General features: G+C 45.8%; 1 protein-coding gene across 8 annotated transcripts in view; it reads left to right on the forward strand.

Moving 5' to 3' along the window:
- The window catches only part of ralgapa1 (Ral GTPase activating protein catalytic subunit alpha 1), a 298,072-nt gene that overhangs the window by 24,184 nt on the left and 249,080 nt on the right, over positions 1 to 24,808 (forward strand). For all 8 annotated transcript variants that reach the window (XM_070879109.1, XM_070879113.1, XM_070879112.1 and 5 more), the window contains exon 3: positions 7,145 to 7,194. In XM_070879109.1, the coding sequence (XP_070735210.1) occupies positions 7,145 to 7,194 (50 nt within the window). The remainder of the gene's footprint in view (positions 1 to 7,144; positions 7,195 to 24,808) is intronic.

The following is a 24,808-nucleotide window of genomic DNA, read 5'->3' on the forward strand; positions in this document are numbered from 1 at the left end:
CCTATCAATTTTTAATCTCTACTATCCTTGGATTTTCTATTTCCTGGTATTTCCTGTATCTTTTATTTGATTTGTAACTAAAATTGACATGAAAAATAAATTGTTTGTTTACTGAGCTGTTGTGATTTTTTTTGCCATATCCCAAACAAAAGTAGCATCAAAGTTAGTTAGGGAGTGGAGGCAGTGGGCAGGGTGGAGTTAGTGTACAAATTTGGTTGGAATATGAAGCACAGTAGTGAGAGGACATTAATGTTTAAACCTGGGTAGTTAGTTGCTTCATTTCTTTTTATTTGGAGAATAATGAATAAGGAGGTATTCTATGCTGTTGTGTGTTGCTCTTAGATTGATGTATTATTTTTGTCAGAAAGGTATAGGGTATTATTTTTGTGTTGCTGTTGTTTGCAGGGGAACCAAAACAGCCACTTGTTCATTTGGATTGTAGAACTACTTCATTAGAGACCAGTCCAATCCCATACTTTTTCTTCAATGTCACTTCTGATTGGGGAAACAATCCATCTTAGTCTACCAAAAAAAGTCATTGGCACTGACAGTTTCTCACCCAACTTGCCAAGTGCCTGTCAATTTTTTAAAAACTATAATACAATAAATCTAGATATAAAAAAAAAATAAAATTGGGAAAATAAAATAACATTTTACCCATCCCATTTTCCAATCGTTCCAGCAACTCTCTTCCAACCCCCCACCCCCCCACCCTTCCCTAGTGCATTTGTGTTTGGACATTTAGGACTTAGCCTGTTGGGATTTGATTGTATGCATGCTATTTGGAAATTGTGCCAATTTAATCACTGGTTCCCTTAATCTCATTCATCACCTCCTCTGAGCATGTGAATTTACATTTTTTATTTATCTGAAAAACAGTATTCGTTGAGGTGTAATTATATTTGATTTGGCATTCTGAATAGGTGGTACTTGGGTCTCATCCAGAGATCTGCAAGTCTGCTTCAGGTTCATGCGATACAAGAACATGTCAACCTTTTGTTTTACTACCATCACAGAAGTCAGAAGTGGAACATTGTTTCCATGATATCGGCTATCAGAGCCCCAAGTTATTGTGTACAGAGCAATTTAAGATATCTTGACAGTTGTTTATTTCTCTTGCTGCAAAAGTGCAAGGCAACCTAGTGACTAACCAGCAGATTGCCAGTGTTCGAGTGCATCTTCTTGCAGAAAAGAAATACAGGGAATGGATCATTTCACACTGCTTCTTGGGAACATCTCAGTTCTAAATGATAGCTTATGCAAGGTTGTGACCTAGATCAATATACTCATTATTATTAACCATTACAGTCTAAATTTAACGACAGCACATAACGATGCTTTTGGCATATTGATTCTGACGGCTGTTTTTTTATGGTTCCCATGCAGGAGCCTCTCCCATCCTAATTCTATACTACTTTGGCGTCATACAATGGGCCCAAGTTTCGGTCTGAGTTTTTTCAGTTTTTTTGGAGCAACTGGTTTAGAATGGAGTATCTTAGAAATTGCAATTCTCGGCATTTAGTTTGCTCCAGTTCTAGTCAGTTAGAACAGTTTCAGTTTGGAACAGATTTTTTTTTTCAAAAGGGGGCGTGTCCGGCCACTTACGCCCGTTTTGAAAATTTAGGCAGTGAAAACTTACTCCAAACTACCTTAGAATGGAGTAAGTGTAGATTTTTCTACGCTCAGAAAAACCTGGCCGACACTTAGAAAATCAGACGTAGGTTACAAATCAGGCGTAGGGAATGGGGAGGGGGGGGGGGAGTTTAAAGGGAAGTTTACAAACATTAAACACTTCAGTTTTACAAATAATAAATGATAAATACATCAATAAATCAACCAATAAATCAATCAAAAAAAATTAATAAAAAATAAAAAAAATTAAAAAATCAATAAATAAACATTTTCTACTCACCGACTGCAGCACTGGGAGCCCTCCAACAGCGTGCTGGGACGGGGCCCCCCCCCCCCCCAGTGTGTATCTCTCTCTCTCTATCTGTCTGTGTGTCTCTCTCTCGCTCTGTCTGTCAATGTCGGTGTCTTTGTCTCTGTCTGTCAATGTCTATGTGTTGCTGACAGCGAAGAGGGAGGGAAGAGGGGGGGGGAGGGAAGAAGGAGGGAAGGGGAGGAGGGGGAGGGGGTGGGAGAGAGGATGGAGGGGAGGGGAGGGAGTGGGAGAGAGGATGGGATGGGAGGGGGAAGAGGAAGAGGGGAGAGGGTGGGAGAGAGGGGAGGGGGTGGGTGAGGGGAGAGAGGGGAGGGGGTGGGTGAGGGGAGAGAGGGGAGGGGGAGGAAGCTGAACGGGGCCCGGCTGAAGTGAAAAAGCCGGGCCCAAGACTTTGGACGGGGCCTGCCTCCAGCAAGATGGCGGGCGGGCCCCGCCGAAGGAGTTAAAGGTAGGTGGCCGGGGGAAGCGGGAGCTGGGGGTGGGGCGGGGGTCATCGGAGCGGGAGCTTGGGTGAGGGGGGGGGGGGGTCATTTGAGCGGGAGCTGGGGGGGGGTGGGGGTTGAGAGAGCCAGCTGGAGCCAGAGCAGGAGCTGGACCAGGGAGATGCAGCCTGATCCTCGCAGCCCCAGTGAGGCCATTCAGCCAGAGCTAGGGGCTGCGTGCTTCGGGCGCCTGGTGCTACTGCACATGCGCGCCCACTGTAGCGCCTGTGCAGAGGTCCCGGCACTGATTTCAGCGCAGGGACCTGGCTCCGTCCCCCACAGCTCGTGCTGCGCTGCGCCGAGCTCCAAACGACCTGCAGGGAGCTGGAGAATCTGCAGGTATTTTTTTAGGTGCACTTTCGGACGCGAAAAACGGGCGTCCAGGTCGGGGCTGCGTCGTTCTAGGCGCGGCCCGAAACTTGGGCCCAATGTGTGGAGGATGTAAAATAAAAAAGACCCTGGTTCTGTGGCTTTATACAGTGTGGGAGTTAGAAAACCACATGCCTGCAACCTCTTAATGACATTTTCATGTGTATGCGCCATGGACGGTTCCGGGGCTTTATACAGTGTGGGAGTTAGAAAACCACATGCCTGCAACGTCTTAATGCCATTTTCATGTGTATGCGCCATGGACGGTTTCCCCAGAAACTAAGTCAATGGCTTTTTTTGGTTGAAGGACCCCTTTTCAAATAGATTAGTAATCACGGACACCCCTCTTCCCCACCTCCCCCCCCCCCCCCCACATCTAAATTATAATACTATATATTACAGTAATTGCAACTTTCCCACTCTTGTAAATTCACTCATAGAATTACAAAATCACAATATACATATACAATATCTACATTAATGATTTTTAGTTTAATACAATTCAGTTGCATAGCAATTGTAATAAGCCCTGTCTTGGTCCACATTTTTTCACTCAAATGACACATGCTGACTCCAAAGACATATAAACAGTTTTCCAAATTTTGGGCTTTCGTGCAATGGTTGTAACCATCCAATCATCCCTTGCCAGCTCTGCTTTACGAACAACATAAAAATTAAAAAGTTATAAATGGGCAAGGTTTGTTAAGTACAAATGCTTTCTTGGAAATACATCACCATGGGGATGATTTGGGATTAGGAAATGAGTTTTTAAACATATAGTTTCATATAAAATAAAATTCCAAGTTCCAGTCTATATTATTACAAAGCTCTGGGTGCAGAGTGGGATTTTATCCCACAAATATTAAAAATGCCCTGATTTACCCAGTTTTTCCTGAGATTCCTCCAGCTTCTGGATTTGTTTCTCCGGGAACAACATTGCGATCGTAAGTGCCACAACCACTAGAAGCTGAAATTTGGGTGGCAGGATAATTTTTGGAAGCCCCATGAAATTATCAAGACATAACGCAAGTGAAAAATTATAAAGAAAATTGAACAGAAAAGGGTGGGGGAGGGGGGGGTGCAGAAGAGTGAAATCACATGTATGGGGTGGCACGAAGGAGAAATCAACGTGGAAAAAAAACATGGACACATGGAGAATTTTGCCAACTGATCTGATGTACTTACTGGGGAAACGAGAGATGAAGCTTTAAATCATGGCCTCTGGCACCAAGTCTGAGTGTTGTTTGCCAGACAAAGATCTCTCTTTCTCACGCTCTCGTTCTCTTGCTCTCTGTCTCTCTCTCTCTCTCGTGTCTGTCTGTCTCTCTTTTTCTCTTTTTCTTTCCCCCCCCCACCCGCCCGCCCTTTCCACACTTCAACCAAAACTTGTGCGAGCACAGAGACCACGGCTCTGATTCACTCTCATAGGATGGCATTCCTTGCTTGACCAGGCATCTCGCCCGCTGCTTGACCTGACTCCAATTCTGATTAGTCTATTATCATGTCGATCTTTTTTCTACAGATTTTTGGCGGAGCCCCTGAAATATTCCGCCAACCCCAATTTGAGAACCACTGAGATAAGTTATACTCCCATGCTGTTTAATTCTATATTCCAGCTGGGCTGAAGGCTGCAAAACAAACCTGTGCATTAAGGGTTAAGAAATGACCAAAAATGCAGCAAAAATATAGTAATACTTGCTACAGTATGGATATCATTGTCAATTTTGGACAGTTATTTCTATCTAATGCAGTACGATGGGAGAATTAGTGTGCAAATGATGTCTGTTCTGATTTTTTGATAGCGTAGTTCATCATCATAAACAGTCCCTTGAAATCAAGGAAGATTTGTTTCCATTCTAAAAGTGAGTTCTTAGATGACTGAACAATCCAATACGGGAATTACAGTCTCTGTCACAGGTGGGATAGACAGCCATTGAAGGAAAGGGTGGGTGGGGAGTCTGGTTTGCCGCACGCTGCCTGCGCTTGATTTCTGCATGCTCTCGGCGACGAGACTCGAGGTGCTCAGCGCCCTCCCGGATGTTCTTCCTCCACTTAGGGTGGTCTTTGGCCAGGGACTCCCAGGTGTCGGTGGGGATGTTGCATTTTATCAAGGAGGCTTTGAGGGTGTCCTTGAAACATTTCCTCGGCCCACCTGGGGCTCGTTTGCTGTGAAGGAGTTCCGAGTAGAGCGCTTGCTTTGGGACTCTTGTCAGGCATGCGAACAATGTGGCCCGTCCAACGGAGCTGGTCGAGTGTGGTCAGTGCTTCGATGCTGGGGATGTTGGCCTGATCGAGGAAACTAATGTTGGTGCACCTGTCCTCCCAAGGAATTTGCAGAATCTTGCGGAGAGAACGTTGGTGATATTTCTCCAGCGATTTGAGGTGTCTACTCTATATGATCCACGTCTCTGAGTCATACAGGAGGGCGGGTATCACCACAGTAGTGGAGTTACTGCAGTAATAAAGTTTAGAGTAATGGAGAATTAAAAGGTACAACTTGTTTGTGGCAATAATACTGTTGGTTTTCAGTGTTCCATATATGCTATGTTTTAAAGCTGCATTTCCCCACAATTATGTTTGTGAAAATCAATAATACACTGAAAGGAAATAAGTAAATAGATCCTACAAAAATCCTAATTTATAGTAAATTGGTTTCATTTTTTAAGATGTCTTCATAAAACTGAAAAAGTTTGTTGAAATGTTTAATGCGTTTTTAATCCAATGCCATACTGGGGGAGGAAGGTTGAAAGTGACAGGATGTGGGGGGGGGGGGGGGAAAGAGAGATTTGTGATGTGGCTTATCTGTCTGTTTTCTGTGACTAGTTTGGCCAGAAAAAAATACTTGGTGGATCCCAGAAAATCAGACATGGCATCTGATTTGAATTCTTCGACATCTTTACAGCAGGCTGTTAAGAGGTGCATGTCAGTGAGAAAACCAGCCTTTGTGTTTTTTATTTTTCTATGGTTAAGATTCCCATACTGTGCGCTTCTTTAAGACTGTCTGACTAAGATAAGATCACTCTCTCTGCAGAATTGCAGTTGAGAGCTTGTATCATTTAATCTATAACACGTCCAGGATGTTGTGGCAGTTGGACATCTGGACATCGAGACAATCAGATGAAAATAGTTCATGATGAGAACTATGTGCTTTTGTACAACTGTCAAACGTGACTTCTCGTAAGTATTTCACCAGATTGTAAACAAACTAATAATGTCTTTTCTTATAACTTTGTTAATTTTGGAAATAAGCATACTAACATTTTGGATTTTTGCCCAATATAAAGGCTTTTTTGTTTTTACTAAATGGTCATGATGAATTCAAGTTCAGTGTATATTTTTGTATGAAAACATTCCTGTATTGGTTTACTATAGTTTTTAAACGGTGACCTTGTTGTAATGGATTTAGAACATTGAAGGAGTCAAACAACTTGTTTCAATTAGGGTTTAGCTGTAATTTCTGTGTTAGCTAATCAGGAATGTGAGTATTGGTGCATTTAAAACTTTCCAACCCCCGTCCCCCTCCCCTCCAAAACAAATTCTTGGGGCACCAGGCATCAGCATTGAGCATCTCCATTCCACTTGGGTAGCAGAGGTGAAGTGCACAATAAAGCAGTCTATATTCAACATTAACAATAGTGGTGAAGATCCTTTTGGTAAAATGGAGGAGAATGCTAGTTTCTGTCTGTAAATTAACAATCTATTGACAAAATTCAATATTCAGAAATCCACATTCCAGACCCATGTATTCACACTATCATTAGTGAGTCATTAATTAAGGAGAACATTGGTAATTTTCCTATTTGAAGAATTTTTCACCCAACTTTGGACGACCATTGCATTTTCTCCCTTTGCACACTCTTCTCCCCGTTGCCCGCTAACACAATCCCTGGCACTACAGAAATGCAGAGTATTCCACTTACTATATCACCTATTCTTCTGGCTTTGCTTAATGAAACTGTTGAATTATTGCTGTAACTTTCAAATAGGTATTGTACAATGTATTGCTCTGCTATTTTAATGGCTCAAAAAATGGGTCTGCAAAACCCTTCTGAACAGCATAAATGTGTAGAAGTTTGCACTATGTGTTTACTTCTGCACAATAAATCTAATTTCCCATGCATATGTGGCATTCTGGCAATGGTTAGCAGATTTAATGAAAATTTAAATCCATCCAATAGTATACAAAAGGAAAATGCTGCCTAGTTTCTTGAGGCCAAAACTTTGTGCCATAATTAGATCTTTTTATGTTACACAGTTGGATGCTGGCAGAGTAAAATATTTAGTAGCTAGTAAATCTTAATTTACAAATACCATGCAAGCTAATTTGATGTATTTGATGTTGTTCCAGGTCACAAATCACAGAGGGAAGAATTGGATTCTATCCTCTTTATTTTTGAGGTAAGAATGTTAGAAATTGGTGAATGTTTGATTTTAAAACAAATTCAATTATTCGGGCATCTTGAGGCAAGTAACTTTTGCAAACATAGGATATACGGCACAGAAGCATGCCATTTGGCCCAACTAGCCCATACAGGAATTTTTGCTCCACTCAAATATCCTCCTGTCTTTCCTCATCTAAACCTATCAGCATAACCCTCAATTCCCATCTCCCTCATTTGCTTGTCCAGCCTTCCCTTAAATGCATCTATACTATTCACTTCAACCACTCCCTGTGGTAGCGAGTTCCACATTTTCACCACTCATTGGGTAAAGAAGTTTCTTCTGAATTCTCTATTGGATTTCTTGGTGGGACTATCATATTGGTGGCCTCTAGTTTTACTCTTCCCCACAAGTGGAAACATTATCTCTGTATTCACTCTGTCAAAACCTTTCATAATTTTAAAGACCTCTATTAGATCACCCTCAGCCTTTTTTCGGCCTGTTCATCCTTTCCTGATGTGTATACCCTCACATTTTTGGTATCACTCTTGTAAATCTTCTGCACCCTCTCCAGTGCCTCTATATTCTTTTTATATGGCAAGCAGAACTGTATGCAGTACTCTTAAGTGTGGTCTAACCAAGGTTTGATATAGGATTAGCATAGCTTCCTTACTTTTCAATTCTATCCCTCTAGAAATAAATCCTGTGCTTGGTTTGCTTTTTTTTAATGGCCTTGCTAACCTATATCGCAACTTAGTGATTTGTTTATTTGTACTCCAAGATCCCTTTGTTCCTCTACCCCATCTAGACGAGCAACTTCCAAGTAATAAGTGACCACCTTTTTCCTACCTTGCATTTATCTGTGTTGAACTTCATTTGCCAATTATTTGCCCATTCTGCAAGTATATTCATTTCCTCCTGTAATTTGTTGCAGTCCTCCTCAGTATTGACAATCTTTTCCCCCCCCCCCCCAAATTTGGTATCACTTGCAAAATTAGAAATTGTGTTTTTGATTCCAAAGTCTAAATCGTTGATGTAAGTTGTGAACAGCAGTGATCCCAGCACTGATCCTTGTAGAACACCACTACTCGCCTTCTGCCACTGTGAATAGCTACCCTTTACTCCCACTCTCTGCTTTCTGTCTTGAAGCCAGCTTGCAATCCATACTGCTACTTGTCCCCTGACTCCGCATTCTCTGACCTTATTCATTAGTCTATTATGGGGTACCTTATCGAAGGCCTTTTGAAAATCTAACTAAATTGCCTCTACTGCATTACCATTGTCTACTCTCTCTCCTCTCTCTCTTACTTCGTCAAAAAATTCAATAAGTTTGGTCAAGCAAGATTTTCCCTTTTTGTGTTTGCTGTGCATACCATAATGCCATAGATATTTTTGTAATAAAACAGCATTACATAATGGTTAATGATCGTCTGCTCTACCATGTTTATATTTCGATATTGCACTGAAATTATAATTTTTTCTTTCTTATTTCACACTTGTTTTATCTCCTCTTACCAATACCCATGTGTCTTAACTTCATTTGCTGTTTTCGCAGTAACAATTTAATGCTTCTTTTCTACAACTAGATGATTTCCTGTGGTATTGTTCATTAGAGACCAAATGCACACCAGGTCAAATTGGTTTGAAGGGTTGGGAATGATTGGACATAGGGTAATGGAGACCAAATAGGTCATAGATAGAGCAGGGTCGTAGGAGAGGAAGGTTAGTCCTGTTAAAGACCATGGGAGAAGTTAGAAGGAGGTTACCAGGGAAGGGGGAAACAGCAAGGGTCTTTGAAAATACATAAACAGTTAGAGATTGGAGCCAAGGGGAAAGTTAGTTCATGTTTGAGGTTGGGGGATTAGAGTTAGATTAGAATCTTAGCAGGAGGGCAGGGATGAAAGGTAGATCATAAGCGATGAAAGGTAGATCATGGTAAGAGTTAGAAGCTGGGGGAGAGACAAGAGGTGAGAATCAAAAGTGACTGTGGAGTGGGAATGGAGCCTAAAGAAACTAACTGCACTGTTGCAATCAGAGGCACCTAAATGGTGAGCTTCACTTGTCCATCTTCACCATATTGTTGACCAGTGAAGGCTTACTATTTTTGACTGCAGGCATTGTTTTATACATGGGTCTGTTTGCTTGGTCAGATCCTGGGAGTGTAGAATCATAGGGCCCAAGTTTCGGGCCGCGCCGAAAACGGCGCAGCAACGACCTAGATGCCCGTTTTTCGCGCCACAAAGTGCGCCTAAAAAAAAAACTTACCTATTCTCCGGCTCCCTGCAGGTCCTCTGGAGCTGGGCGCAGCGCAGCACGAGCTGTGGGAGGCGGAGCCAGGACCCTGCGCTGAAAACAGTGCTGGGACCACTGCACATGCGCGCTACAGTGGGTGCGCATGTGCAGTAGCTCCAGGCGCCCAAAAGGGAGGGGCCCGAAGCACGCAGCCCCTAGCCCTGGCCGAATGGCCTCACTGGGGCTGCGTGGATAAGGCTACCACCCGACTTGACTCCCGCTCTCTCCCCACCCAGACCCGGACCGAACCTGCCCTCTGCTCCCACCCACCCCCCCCCCCCCCCCCCCCCCGCCACCCGCTCCCCCACCCCCCCCCCCACCTCTCTCCCCCCCTCTCTTCTTCCCCCCCCCCCCCCCTCTCTCTCTTCCTTCCTCCTCCCCCTTCTTCCCCCCCCCTCCTCTTCCCCCCCCCTCTCTTCCCCCCCACCTCTCTTTCCCCCCCCCACCTCTCTTCCCCCCCCACCTCTCTTTCCCCCCCCACCTCTCTTTCCCCCCCACCTCTCTTTCCCCCCCCACCCCTCTCTTTCCCCCCCCACCTCTCTTTCCCCCCCCCACCTCTTCTTCCCCCCCCACCTCTCTTTCCCCCCCCACCTCTCTTTCCCCCCCCCACCTCTCTTTCCCCCCCCCCACCTCTCTTTCCCCCCCCCCCACCTCTCTTTCCCCCCCCCCACCTCTCTTCCCCCCCCACCTCTCTTTCCCCCCCCACCTCTCTTTCCCCCCCCACCTCTCTTTCCCCCCCCCACCTCTCTTTCCCCCCCCCACCTCTCTTTCCCCCCCCCACCTCTCTTTCCCCCCCCACCTCTCTTTCCCCCCCCACCTCTCTTTCCCCCCCCACCTCTCTTTCCCCCCCCACCTCTCTTTCCCCCCCCACCTCTCTTTCCCCCCCACCTCTCTTTCCCCCCCCACCTCTCTTTCCCCCCCCACCTCTCTTTCCCCCCCCACCTCTCTTCCCCCCCCCACCTCTCTTTCCCCCCCCACCTCTCTTTCCCCCCCACCTCTCTTTCCCCCCCACCTCTCTTTCCCCCCCACCTCTCTTTCCCCCCCCCACCTCTCTTTCCCCCCCACCTCTCTTTCCCCCCCACCTCTCTTTCCCCCCCACCTCTCTTTCCCCCCCACCTCTCTTTCCCCCCCACCTCTCTTTCCCCCCCACCTCTCTTTCCCCCCCACCTCTCTTTCCCCCCCACCTCTCTTTCCCCCCCACCTCTCTTTCCCCCCACCTCTCTTTCCCCCCCACCTCTCTTTCCCCCCCACCTCTCTTTCTCCCCCACCTCTCTTTCCCCCCCACCTCTCTTTCCCCCCCACCTCTCTTTCCCCCCCACCTCTCTTTCCCCCCCACCTCTCTTTCCCCCCCATCTTCCACCTCTCTTTCCCCCCACCTCTCTTTCCCCCCCACCTCTCTCTTTCCCCCCCACCTCTCTCATTCCCCCCCCACCTCTCTGTTTCCCCCCCCCACCTCTCTGTTTCCCCCCCACCTCTCTGTTTCCCCCCCCACCTCTCTGTTTCCCCCCCCACCTCTCTGTTTCCCCCCCCACCTCTCTGTTTCCCCCCCCACCTCTCTGTTTCCCCCCCCACCTCTCTGTTTCCCCCCCCACCTCTCTGTTTCCCCCCCACCTCTCTGTTTCCCCCCCCACCTCTCTGTTTCCCCCCCCACCTCTCTGTTTCCCCCCCACCTCTCTGTTTCCCCCCCCACCTCTCTGTTTCCCCCCCCACCTCTCTGTTTCCCCCCCCCACCTCTCTGTTTCCCCCCCACCTCTCTGTTTCCCCCCCCACCTCTCTGTTTCCCCCCCCACCTCTCTGTTTCCCCCCCACCTCTCTGTTTCCCCCCCACCTCTCTGTTTCCCCCCCACCTCTCTGTTTCCCCCCCACCTCTCTGTTTCCCCCCCACCTCTCTGTTTCCCCCCCACCTCTCTGTTTCCCCCCCCACCTCTCTGTTTCCCCCCCCACCTCTCTGTTTCCCCCCCCACCTCTCTGTTTCCCCCCCCACCTCTCTGTTTCCCCCCCACCTCTCTGTTTCCCCCCCCCACCTCTCTGTTTCCCCCCCCACCTCTCTGTTTCCCCCCCCACCTCTCTGTTTCCCCCCCCACCTCTCTGTTTCCCCCCCCACCTCTCTGTTTCCCCCCCCACCTCTCTGTTTCCCCCCCCACCTCTCTGTTTCCCCCCCCACCTCTCTGTTTCCCCCCCCACCTCTCTGTTTCCCCCCCCACCTCTCTGTTTCCCCCCCCCACCTCTCTGTTTCCCCCCCACCTCTCTGTTTCCCCCCCCACCTCTCTGTTTCCCCCCCCACCTCTCTGTTTCCCCCCCACCTCTCTGTTTCCCCCCCCACCTCTCTGTTTCCCCCCCCACCTCTCTGTTTCCCCCCCCACCTCTCTGTTTCCCCCCCCCACCTCTCTGTTTCCCCCCCACCTCTCTGTTTCCCCCCCCCACCTCTCTGTTTCCCCCCCCCACCTCTCTGTTTCCCCCCCCACCTCTCTGTTTCCCCCCCCACCTCTCTGTTTCCCCCCCCACCTCTCTGTTTCCCCCCCACCTCTCTGTTTCCCCCCCCACCTCTCTGTTTCCCCCCCACCTCTCTGTTTCCCCCCCCACCTCTCTGTTTCCCCCCCCACCTCTCTGTTTCCCCCCCCACCTCTCTGTTTCCCCCCCACCTCTCTGTTTCCCCCCCCCCACCTCTCTGTTTCCCCCCCCACCTCTCTGTTTCCCCCCCCACCTCTCTGTTTCCCCCCCCCACCTCTCTGTTTCCCCCCCCACCTCTCTGTTTCCCCCCCCACCTCTCTGTTTCCCCCCCCACCTCTCTGTTTCCCCCCCCACCTCTCTGTTTCCCCCCCACACCTCTCTGTTTCCCCTCCCCCCCCCCACCTCAAAGGGTGCAGAGATCCTTCTGTTTTTTTATTATTTATTGATTGCTTATTACTTCGGTCTTGGTGCTTTGGGGGCAGGGTTCCTTCTATTTTATTTGCTAATTAATTGCTTATTACTTTTTGTGCTTTGTTTGGTGCGTGGTGGTGCTTTAAATGTAGTTACTTGCGCTGATTTCTTAACTGTAAGTAAAGTCTTTCTGTGTGGACAAAAGTGGACACATACGCTGCACTAAGTTAGTTTAGTACAACTTTTTTCTGGCCAAATTGGCATAAATGGTGTAAGTGGCTGGGAACGTCCCCTTTTGGGGAAAAAAAAACTGACCTAACCAAAAAACCTAACTAATTCACTTACACTGGCACAAATTAAATGGCCATGTTTGCAATTAAAAAGATACACCAGAAAAATCAAGTTACACCAATAAAAACGATGCAACTCATGGGGAAATTTGGGCCCAATGAACTCTTCCTCAAGGCTGCAAAAGTTTCTATAGATATGTAAAGAGAAAAAGGTTAGTAAAGACAAACGTAGGTCCCCTACAGTCAGAATCAGGGGAAGTCATAATGGGGAACAAAGAAATGGCAGACCAATTGAACAAGTACTTTGGTTCGGTATTCACTAAGGAGGACACAAACAACCTTCCAGATATAAAAGGGGTCAGAGGGTCTAGTAAGAAGGAGGAACTGAGGGAAATCCTTATTAGTCGGGAAATTGTGTTGGGGAAATTGATGGGATTGAAGGCCGATAAATCCCCAGGGCCTGATGGACTGCATCCCAGAGTACTTAAGGAGGTGGCCTTGGAAATAGCGGATGCATTGACAGTCATTTTCCAACATTCCATAGACTCTGGATCAGTTCCTATCGAGTGGAGGGTAGCCAATGTAACCCCACTTTTTAAAAAAGGAGGGAGAGAGAAAACAGGGAATTATAGACCAGTCAGCCTGACAGCATGGATTTGTGAAAGGGAAATCATGCTTGACAAATCTTCTGGAATTTTTGAGGATGTTTCCAGTAGAGTGGACAAAGGAGAACCAGTTGATGTGGTATATTTGGACTTTCAGAAGGCTTTCGACAAGGTCCCACACAAGAGATTAATATGCAAAGTTAAAGCACATGGGATTGGGGGTAGTGTGCTGACATGGATTGAGAACTGGTTGTCGGACAGGAAGCAAAGATTAGGAGTAAATGGGTACTTTTCAGAATGGCAGGCAGTGACTAGTGGGGTACCGCAAGGTTCTGTGCTGGGGCCCCAGCTGTTTACATTGTACATTAATGATTTAGACGAGGGGATTAAATGTAGTATCTCCAAATTTGCGGATGACACTAAGTTGGGTGGCAGTGTGAGCTGCGAGGAGGATGCTATGAGGCTGCAGAGTGACTTGGATATGTTAGTTGAGTGGGCAAATACATGGCAGATGAAGTATAATGTGGATAAATGTGAAGTTATCCACTTTGGTGGTAAAAACAGAGGGACAGACTATTATCTGAATGGTGACAGATTAGGAAAAGGGGAGGTGCAATGAGACCTGGGTGTCATGGTACATCAGTCATTGAAGGCTGGCATGCAGGTACAAAGCAAATGGCATGTTGGCCTTCATAGCGAGGGGATTTGAATACAGGGGCAGGGAGGTGTTACTACAGTTGTACAGGGCCTTGGTGAGGCCACACCTGGAGTATTGTGTACAGTTTTGGTCTCCTAACTTGAGGAAGGACATTCTTGCTATTGAGGGAGTGCAGCGAAGGTTCACCAAACTGATTCCCGTGATGGCGGGACTGACATATCAAGAAAGACTGGATCAACTGGGCTTGTATTCACTGGAGTTCAGAAGAATGAGAGGGGATCTCATAGAAACGTTTAAAATTCTGACAGGTTTCGACAGGTTAGATGCAGGAAGAATGTTCCCAATGTTGGGGAAGTCCAGAACCAGGGGTCACAGTCGAAGGATAAGGGGTAAGCCATTTAGGACTGAGATGAGGAGAAACTTACTCACCCAGAGAGTGGTGAACCTGTGGAATTCTCTACCACAAAGTTTTTTGAGGCCAATTCACTAAATATATTCAAAAAGGAGTTAGATATAGTCCTTACTACTAGGGGGATCAAGGGGTATGGCGAGAAAGCAGGAATGGGGTACTGAGGTTGCATGTTCAGCCATGAACTCCTTGAATGGTGGTGCAGGCTCGAAGGGCCGAATGGCCTACTCCTGCACCTATTTTCTATGTTTCTAAGGCTACCCTGGCCAATTTGCTTTGTCCAATCAATATGAAGATTAAAATCGCCCATGATTATTGCCGTACCTTTCTTACAAGCCTCCATTATTTGTTGATTTATACTCTATCCAATAGTGTAGCTACTGTTAGGGGGCCTATAGACTATGCCCACCAGTGACGTCTTCCCCTTATTATTTCTTATCTCCAGCCAAACTGATTATACATCTTGATCTTCAGAGCCAATATAATTTCTCACTATTGAACTGACCGCATCCTTAATTAACAAGGCTACCCCACCTCCTTTTCCTTACTGTCTATCCTTCCGAATTGTCAGATACACCTGAATATTCAGGTCCCTTCCTTGGTCACCTTGCAACCACATCTCTGTAATGGCTATCAGATCATACCCATTTATATCTATTTGTGCCGTCAACTCATCTATCTTGTTACGAATGCTGCGTACATTCAGATAAAGAGCTTTTAATTTTGTCTTTACCATTTTTCCCTGCTCTGACCCCACTTTCTGATATACTCTTATTTTTATATGTTCTGTTCCTTCCTGTTAGACTCTGGTTATCATTTCCCCGTGCTCTATTGGATTCTCCTTGCTCTTTGACTTTTTAAATTTCCACTCACCTGAACCCTCTTTCCCCCTTCCTCCCTATTTAGTTTCGTTTAAAGCCCTCTCTACAGCCCTAGTTATTCAATTTGCCAGGACACTAGTCCTAGCATGGTTTAAGTGAAGCCCGTCCCAATGGAACAGCTCCCTCTTCCCCCAGTACTGATGCCAGTGCCCCATGAATCGAAGCTCATTTCTCCCACACCAGTCTTTGAGCCACGTGTTCATCTGTCTAATCTTATTTACCCTGTGAAAATTTGCTCGTGGCTCGGGTAGTTATCCAGAGATTATTATCTTTGTGGTTCTGCTTTTTAATTTAGCCCCTAGCTGCTCATACTCCCTCAGCAGAATCTCTTTCTTTGTTCTATCTATGTCATTGGTACCTACGTAGACCACGACAACTGGATCTTTCCCCTCCCTATCCAAGCTCCTCTACAGCCCAGAGGAGATGTCCTTAACCCTGGCACCGGACAAGCAACACAGTTTTCGGGACTCACTCTCTCAGCTGCAGAGAACAGTATCTATCCCCCTAGCTATACTGTCCCCTACCACTACCACATTTCCCTTTACTCCCCCCACTTGTATAGCCCCTCTGTACCACTGTGCTGTGGTTAGATTGCTCAGTCTCCCTGCAGTCCCTGCCCTCGTCCACACAGGGATCAAGAATCTTGTACCTGTTAGACAAGCGCTGAGGTTCCTCCATCACTACCTCTTGAGTCCTTATACCTTCCTCACTCGTAATCACACCCTCCTGTCCCTGACCATGGACCAAATTTGAATTATTTAACTTAAGGGGTGTGACTCTCTGCTGGAACATAGTGTCCAGGTAACTCTCCCCCTCCCTGATGTGTTGCGGTGTCTGCAGCTCGGTGGTCTCCAGCTCATCAACATAGAGTCGAAGTTCTTCGAGCAACCAACACTTACTGCAGATGTGGTCGCTGTAGACATCAATGGTGTCCACCAGCTCCCACATGTTGCAGCAGTAACACATTGCCTGCCAATCTCTAATGTATTTCATTAATTAAGTTTTCAAGTTTTTAATGTTTAGTTTTTAATCCCAGCTGTTAATTTAAACCAATGCCCAAGAAAACAGAGAAATACTCACCAACCAATCACTTCCCTGCTTGCCTGTGACATCACACTTTTGATTTCTTTTAACTTCTTACCCTCCCAGATCCGTTGTTACCGCTCCCAGCCTAGCTGCTTTTGTACTCCCCGCTGCTCAGCTGGTCTCGCTGATGCTCATGTGAGAGCCCCAATTGTTATTTTGTTCTTGCTTACATTTTTAAAAAGTTAGAATTTCAAGAGCTTACCCACATCCTGGTTTGCTGTGTGTGAAAAGTCCGTGCAGCAGAGCTGGTCTTGGATAACCCTTGCCACTGGACCAAGACCTAGCTCTGTCAAGCCCGTGTGGTGGCTGGTGTGCAACGGCCACCACACGTTAAAAAAATTTACGCACAGGCATCTTTCAAGATTTAGTTTGGGACCTGGAATATTAGGTCCTTCATTGAAACACCTGTGAACCTTTTGGCGTGGAAATATAGAAACATAGAAAATGGTGCAGGAGTAGGCCCTTCGAGCCTGCACCACCATTCAGTACCCCTTTCCTGCTTTCTCTCCATACCCCTTGATCCCTTTAGCCATGAGGGCCACATCTAACTCCCTTTTGAATATATCTAACAAACTGGTCCCAACAACTTTCTGTGGTAGAGAATTCCACATGCCCACAAATGAGTGAAGAAGTTTTTCCTCATCTCGGTCCTAAATTGGCTTACCCCTTATCCTTAGACTGTGACCCTGGTTCTGGACTTCCCCAACATCGGGAACATTCTTCCTGCATCTAACCTGTCCAATCCTGTTAGAATTTTATATGTTTCTATGAGATCTTCTCTCATTCTTCTAAATTCCATTGAATACAAGCCTAGTCGATCCAATCTTTCTTCATATGTCAGTCCTGTCATCCCAGAAATCAGTCTGGTGAACCTTCGCTGCACCCCCTCAATAGCAAGAATGTCCTTCCTCAGATTAGAAGACCAAAACTGTACACAATATTCAAATATTAATCATTTTCAAGAAATGGAATTCCACTAAATATCTATAATTATGAATCAAGGTTTTTTTTTTTAAAAAGTACTCTTGCAAAAAAGACAGTAACACTTTCCTAGAACGCAGAATTCTTAACACTTCAATTTTCCCCGCAGTTAAAATTTGTTGAATTTTACTGTTTAAACTCCTGAAGCAAAATGTGCAAACAAGACAAATATAGGATCTAATTAAGTGAAAAAGACCGTAAAATGACATTAGCATCATCTCCCACGGTGTTGTTCATAGCAAGTTGGAAGATAATAGTCCTGGAATTTGTGGTCAGTGGCGAATCCAAGGAGGTCGCCGCTGCCCCTGAAGTAAGCTTCACACAAAGATCCCACCACCTCTGGGGTGAGAAATTCGAGCTTTCCAACGCATAATTGAAATCAACAGAAATTAATGGGGACTCCCAGCGAAGAGTTGCTGTGACATCAACAAACTGTCTAAGCAGCCAATCAAAATGCATCATAATCATAGGCAGTCCCTCGAGTCGAGGATGACGTGATGTCACAGCAACTCTTCGCTTGGAGTCCCCATTAATTTCCGTTGATTTCAATTATGCGTTGGAAAGCTCGAATTTCTCGCCATAGAGGTGGCGGGATCTTTGTGCGAAGCTTACTTCAGGGGCAGCGGCGACCTCCTTTGATTCGCCACTGACCACAAATTCCAGGCCTATATCTTTCAACTTGCTGTGAACAACACCTTGGGAGATGAGCTAATGTAATTTTACGGTCTTTTTCACTTAGTTATATCTTATATTTGTCTTGTTTGTACATTTTGCTTCAGGAGTCTAAACAGTAAAATTCAACAAATTTTAACTGCGGGGAAAATTGAAGTGTTAAGAATTATGCGTTCTCGGAAGGTGTTACTGTCTTTTTTGCAAGAGTACTTTTTTTTTAAAGCTTGATCCATAATTATAGATATTTAGTGGAATTCCATTTCTTGAAAGTGATTAATATTTCATTTTCCATTGTGCACTAAAAATAGGAGCAGGAGTAGGCCACTTGGCCCCTCAAACCTGTTCCGCCATTCAATAAGATCATGGCTGGTCTTCGACCCCAACTCCACTTGCCTGCACTATCCCCATATCCCTTGATTCTCTTAATATCCACTTATTTTCACAACTTGCAAATAAAACTTAAATTGCAGTTCCAACACAGCTTAGGGACTCTTTCTGCTACTTAAAATCATAAGTACAATATTGTGCATGTAACCTTCATTGTACGTTACATAAATGCGCAATGTTCTAAATTCTGTTCTATGTTTTATGCATCCAAAAATACTAAGTTTCCTTTTTAATTGAGTTAATTACATTTTTTGTTTTAAGGAAAATTGTTGAATAGAGGGTTAACGTATCTGATGGTAAACAAAACAAGATTGACCTAGAAATGAACCTATAGGTATTCAGCCAGTATTACGACGCTTGTGGTAAAGTCATTGATGTCTGTCTGATAAGTGAATGCATAATACTCTTGAGAATTGAACTTTGCTGGGTGTAGCCCTTTGAAAACTGTGGTACGATCTTTGCACCAAGATTAAGACTCTTTCTGAAGTGATCTGTTATCTACTTGTTTATGCTCAGCTAAAATGTAGACCTTTGAAAATTAAAACCATTCAGTTATGTGGAGGGTGGTTCTGTTAAGCGTGTGATTTTTATACTTGAGTTATGTGGCGTTGACTTACGCCGTTGAGAGTTTGAATCCATTCATGTTTCTATGGGCCCAAATTTGCCCAGGAGTTGCTCCATTTTTTTTGGAGCAACTTGATTTTTCTGGAGTATCTTAAAAATCCCTCTTCTGCACATTCAATTTGCATCAGTGTAAGTGAGTTAGGATTTTTTTTAGTTTCGTTTTTTTTTTCAAAAGGGGGCGTTACCAGCCACCTACGCCTGTTTTGGCCATTTAAACCAGTTTGGACAGATAATAATTGCTCCAAACTAACTTGGACCAGTTTATGTGGCCAATTGTGGCCGCACAGAAACACAGAAAACCCTTGCGGAAAGTTAAGAAATCAGCGCAGGTAGCCAGAGATGGGGGGGGGGGGGGAAGGGAAGCCGAGAGGATCTTGCAAAGCATTAAACACCTTCACAACAGCATTCAAGAAGCATAAAAACCATCAGTAATAAATAAAAAATAAAACTTAAGTCCTGCCTTCCTAACTCGGCCCAGGAAGTCAGCGGGCCGACTCTGCCTCCTCTCCAACTCTCCCTCTGACTCCGACTCTCTTTCGAGGACTCAGATTCTCTCTCTCTCTCTCGGACTCCGACTCTCTCGAGGACTCTGACTCTATCTCTCTCTGACTGCCCGGCGCCGTCCTGATGCCACTCGGCCCGGGATAGGGGCAGGACGCATCGGGTCTCACGCTGCAGCACAGCTGGGGGCAGGAGCTACTGCGCATGTGCGAAACCTCCAGTGCGCATGCGTTGAGCTGCTGGCACTGTTTTTCGCGCAGGGCCTTAGCTCCGCCCCCAAATGGACAGACCATGCCGCGCCAAGCCATGGGAGAGGCCACAGAGCGGCCAGAATCCGAGGAGATCTCTTCGGCGCCGTTTTCACCCTAGAAAGTTGACGGATCTCCGGTGAGTGTGCCGAAAAAAATGGGTGGGCCAAATTTGGGCCCTATGTTTCTATTCAAATTAGGGATGCCCAAACTATGTCCCATGGGTCCAGTGTAACACCCAAACTGTTGTAATTTGGCCCTTGAAGCCTAGGCAGCTCAGTTCTGTTTTTTGTTTAGTGATTTTTCACTAGTTTGTAATGTTTAAATGTAGTGCTCATGGAAGTTGGGAAAGAGTTGTTCTTAGCACTGTTAACTTATTGGCGAATTAAATCCTAAATCTGTTGGTACCATCAACGTGAAATATGCAAATTTATGGGAACGTGGATTTATATAATGTCCGAGATACACAAAGGCAAAGTTTGAGTATCCTGATTTAAATGGACGAGTTTGTCTGATGATTCAGTTTCATGGCTTAAATTAAGAATTTATTTGCCAGCAGTCAGTGTGTGGCTTGATGTGCCACTACAGTACTAAATTGTTTAATCTGCCATAGCTTGCTTTATTGATGCAAATGATCTCTAAAATACAGTTCTCGTATCATTATGACATTTTGTGTGTTACTGCATAAATACAGAGATTGTGGAAAATCAGTTGTATATTGAAGAGGAATGTAATGTATGACACTATATAATATAATATAATAATTGAGCACTGCGAATCTATGTTTAATGCGTTCTAAAATGTTATTGGAAGGAATTTGGATATATGGAAAGTCATGCAAGCTATTCGTGTAAAGAAAGAACTTTTATTCATGTCACCTTTCACAACCTCAAGACATCCCAAAGCGCTTTGCAGCCAATTAAGTACTTTTGAAGTGTAATATAGGAAATGCAGCACCCAATTTGTGCTCCGCAAGCTCCCACAAATAGCAATGTGATAATGCTAAGATAATCTGTTTTAATGATGTTGGTTAAGGGATAAATATGGCCAGGATGCTCGGCTTTGCTTCAAAATACTGCCATTCGAAATATGCCCACCTGAGAGGACAGATGGGGCCGCGGTTTAATGTCTCATCTGAAAGATAGCACCTCCAACAATGCAGCACTCCCTTAGTACTGCACTGAAGTATTAGCATAGATTTTGTGCTCAAGTCTTTGGAGTGGGACTTGAAGCACAGCCTTCTGACTCAGGTGTGAGTGCTACCAACTGACAGCTAACATCATTGGCATATATCATTAGTTTATATACTAATAAACTAGTATTAATTTATTACTGTCCTCATCTCTATATATAAACGATGTGTGTGTCGAGTTGCACAACGTCTTTATTGCCTGATTGGCCGCAAGAAAGCACTCTTGGGACCGTGCCTGTGTGCAGCACCCATCTGTTAACGGAACTCCCCTGCGGGATGTTTCATAACGGAACAGTTTTCGGATTTCAGACAGACAGAGCACCGGCTCTTGAAGGAGCCCGATGACCGATTAGGTTGGTGCGACAAGCTGAATTGGACTCATAAACAGCAATCCACAATCATTTCTGTTGTAGTAAAAGGCATAGGTGATAAAGCATTACGTACATTGGTGGAAGAAGGGTATCTAAGCTTGCCTACAACCAGCCGGCCTCCCGGGCCTGGCCAGCAGTCTTTTAATAATAACTTTTATTTATATAGCGCCTTTAACGTAGTAAAACATCCCAAGGTGCTTCACAGCAATGTTACAAGACAAAACAGATAAATTTGACACCGAGCCGCAAAAAAAAGAAATTAAGGCAGGTGACCAAAAGCTAGTTTAAAGAGGTAGGTTTTAAGGAGCATCTTAAAGGAGGAAAGAGAGATAGAGAAGCCGAGAGATTTAGGGAGGGAGTTCCAGAGCTTAGGACCCAAACAGCTGAAGGCACAGCCACTGACAGTTGAGCAGTTATAATGAGGGATGTTCAAGGGGCCAGAATTTGAGGAATGCAGACATCTTGTGCGGTTGTGAGGCTGAAAAAGATAGCGATAGGGAGGGGCAAGGCCATGGAGTGATTGGTAAACAAGGATGAGAATTTTGAAATCGAGGCGTTGTTTAACCGTGAGCCAATGTAGGTCAGAAAGCACAGGGGTGTGATGGGTGATCGTGACTTGGTGTGAATTAGTACACGGGCTGATGAGTTTAGGATGACCTCAAGTATACATAGTGTAGAATGTGGGAGGCAAGCCAGGAGTGAATTGGCGTAGTCAAGTCTAGAGGTAACAAAGGCATGAATGAGGGTTTCAGCAGCAGAAGAGCTGAGGCAGGGATGGAGATGGGCAATGTTAGAGGTGGAAAAAGGTGGTTTTAGTTATGCCACGGATATGTGGCTGGAAACTCATTTCAAGGTCAAATATGACACCTAGGTTGATTGCGAACAGTCTTGTTCACCCTCCAATTGATGCGAGGGAGAGGGATAGAGTCAGTGGTTAGGGGACGCAGTTTGTGGCGAAGACCAAAGATAATGGCTTCGGTCTTCCCAATATTTAATTGGAGAACATTTCTGCGCGTCCAGTACTGGATGTCGGACAAGCATTCTGACAATTTAGATACCAAGTAGGGGTCGAGAGAAGTGATGGAGAGGTAGAGCTGGGTGTCGTCAGCGTACATGTGGAAACTGACTCCGTGCCATTTCAGTCCGTTATTACCCTTTGTTTTTGAAAGCTTTGGAGAGGGGAGAGTTGAAGAGAACTTTCCGTTTTCTACTTGTTAACGAGAGCTACATTGAGCAAGGGAGGGAGAGAGGGAGAGAGAGGGAGGAAGGGAAGGAACTACACACCGAGGTGCCCTGATCATCTAAACCTTCTGGGAATCAGCAGACCATGGTTCGGTGCCTATGCTCACTGAACCTGTGGAGGAACAATCACTTGAACAGAAGAACAATTTTTGTTGGATTTATGGTCCTTGTTTCGAGGCAGTCAGCCTGTTGTTCCACTTAAGTCTGCACCTGTCGGCTGACAGTTGGCGAATTATATATATATATTGTAACATTTTATTGTAACGTTCGGGTATCGAATGTATTGGGTGTACCAATTTTTTGATCCATTCAAAACTTGTTTTTTTTCCCTCTGCACGCGGGGCAGGGATTATGTGGGAAATGTAACCTGAGCTTTTCCCCTGTCTATTCGCATGCACACTTTGGCTGCCGCTCTTAACCCGAGCCATTCAATACTTTTCCACTTTTGTCCTTCTTTTCTTTCTCTTTATCCCTCCCTGACCATTCTCCACTGTCATCATGCCTCCTTTCATTTCTCCTCACTCGGATACACTGCCCTCCCAAATCCCTACCCCAATCCTTCATTAATCTATGACCTTCCTACTCTCCTGTCGCCGTTCTAAGCTTGAATCCCTCCTAGAAGGGCCCATCGAGTCACTCGTCGCTGCCTCCTTATTAGCAGCAACCCCACTGTCCCATCCTGCTCTCTCGACGACCTTCCCGCCCAGCGCATCCACTGGGGGCTAATCTTGCCAATCTCAGCCAACTCGCCCTGCCCCAGCACTGACCCTGTGGATACAGGCAGAGGGGCAGCCTTCACCGACTCTCTTTGCATCTCTCTTCAGAACGTCTGTTTGCTTACAAACAAGGCCCTTCCCATCCATGAACTTATCAAGGTTGATGGCATTGACATCATGGCCCTGACGGAAGCCTAGTTGAAGTACGATGACACCCTGCCCTTAAATGAAGCCTCCCCGCCTGGCTATACCTTCCACCACATGCCCCGCTCAGACCGCCGTGGTGGTGGTGGTGTGGCTCTCATCAGCAAATCTCACTTTGATCTGTCCCCCTACTCCTTCGGCACATAGAAACATAGAAAATAGGTGCAGGAGTAGGCCATTCGGCCCTTCTAGACTGCACCGCCATTCAATGAGTTCATGGCTGAACATTCAACTTCAGTACCCCATTCCTGCTTTCTCGCCATACCCCTTGATCCCCCTAGTAGTAAGGACCTCATCTAACTCCTTTTTGAATATATTTAGTGAATTGGCCTCAACAACTTTCTGTGGTAGAGAATTCCACAGGTTCACCACTCTCTGGGTGAAGAAGTTCCTCCGCATCTCGGTCCTAAATGGCTTACCCCTTATCCTTAGACTGTGACCTCTGGTTCTGGACTTCCCCAACATTGGGAACATTCTTCCTGCATCTAACCTGTCTAAGCCCGTCAGAATTTTAAATGTTTCTATGAGGTCCCCTCTCATTCTTCTGAACTCCAGTGAATACAAGCCCAGTTGATCCAGTCTTTCTTGATAGGTCAGTCCCGCCATCCCGGGAATCAGTCTGGTGAACCTTCGCTGCACTCCCTCAATAGCAAGAATGTCCTTCCTCAGGTTAGGAGACCAAAACTGTACACAATACTCCAGGTGTGGCCTCACCAATGCCCTGTACAACTGTAGCAACACCTCCCTGCCCCTGTACTCAAATCCCCTTGCTATGAAGGCCAACATGCCATTTGCTTTCTTAACCGCCTGCTGTACCTGCATGCCAACCTTCAATGACTGATGTACCACGACACCCAGGTCTCTTTGCACCTCCCCTTTTCCTAATCTGTCACCATTCAGATAATAGTCTGTCTCTCTGTTTTTACCACCAAAGTGAATAACCTCACATTTATCCACATTATACTTCATCTGCCATGCATTTGCCCACTCACCTAACCTATCCAAGTTGCTCTGCAGCCTCACAGCATCCTCCTCGCAGCTCACACTGCCACACAACTTAGTGTCATCCGCAAATTTGGAGATACTACATTTAATCCCCTCATCTAAATCATTAATGTACAGTGTAAACAGCTGGGGCCCCAGCACAGAACCTTGCGGTACCCCACTAGTCACTGCCTGCCATTCTGAAAAGTACCCATTTACTCCTACTCTTTGCTTTCTGTCTGACAACCAGTTCTCAATCCATGTCAGCACACTACCCCCAATCCCATGTGCTCTAACTTTGCACATCAATCTCTTGTGTGGGACCTTGTCGAACGCCTTCTGAAAGTCCAAATATACCACATCAACTGGTTCTCCCTTGTCCACTCTACTGGAAACATCCTCAAAAAATTCCAGAAGATTTGTCAAG

Source organism: Pristiophorus japonicus, chromosome 4 (assembly GCF_044704955.1).
Source record: "Pristiophorus japonicus isolate sPriJap1 chromosome 4, sPriJap1.hap1, whole genome shotgun sequence".
Lineage (NCBI taxonomy): Eukaryota > Metazoa > Chordata > Chondrichthyes > Pristiophoridae > Pristiophorus > Pristiophorus japonicus.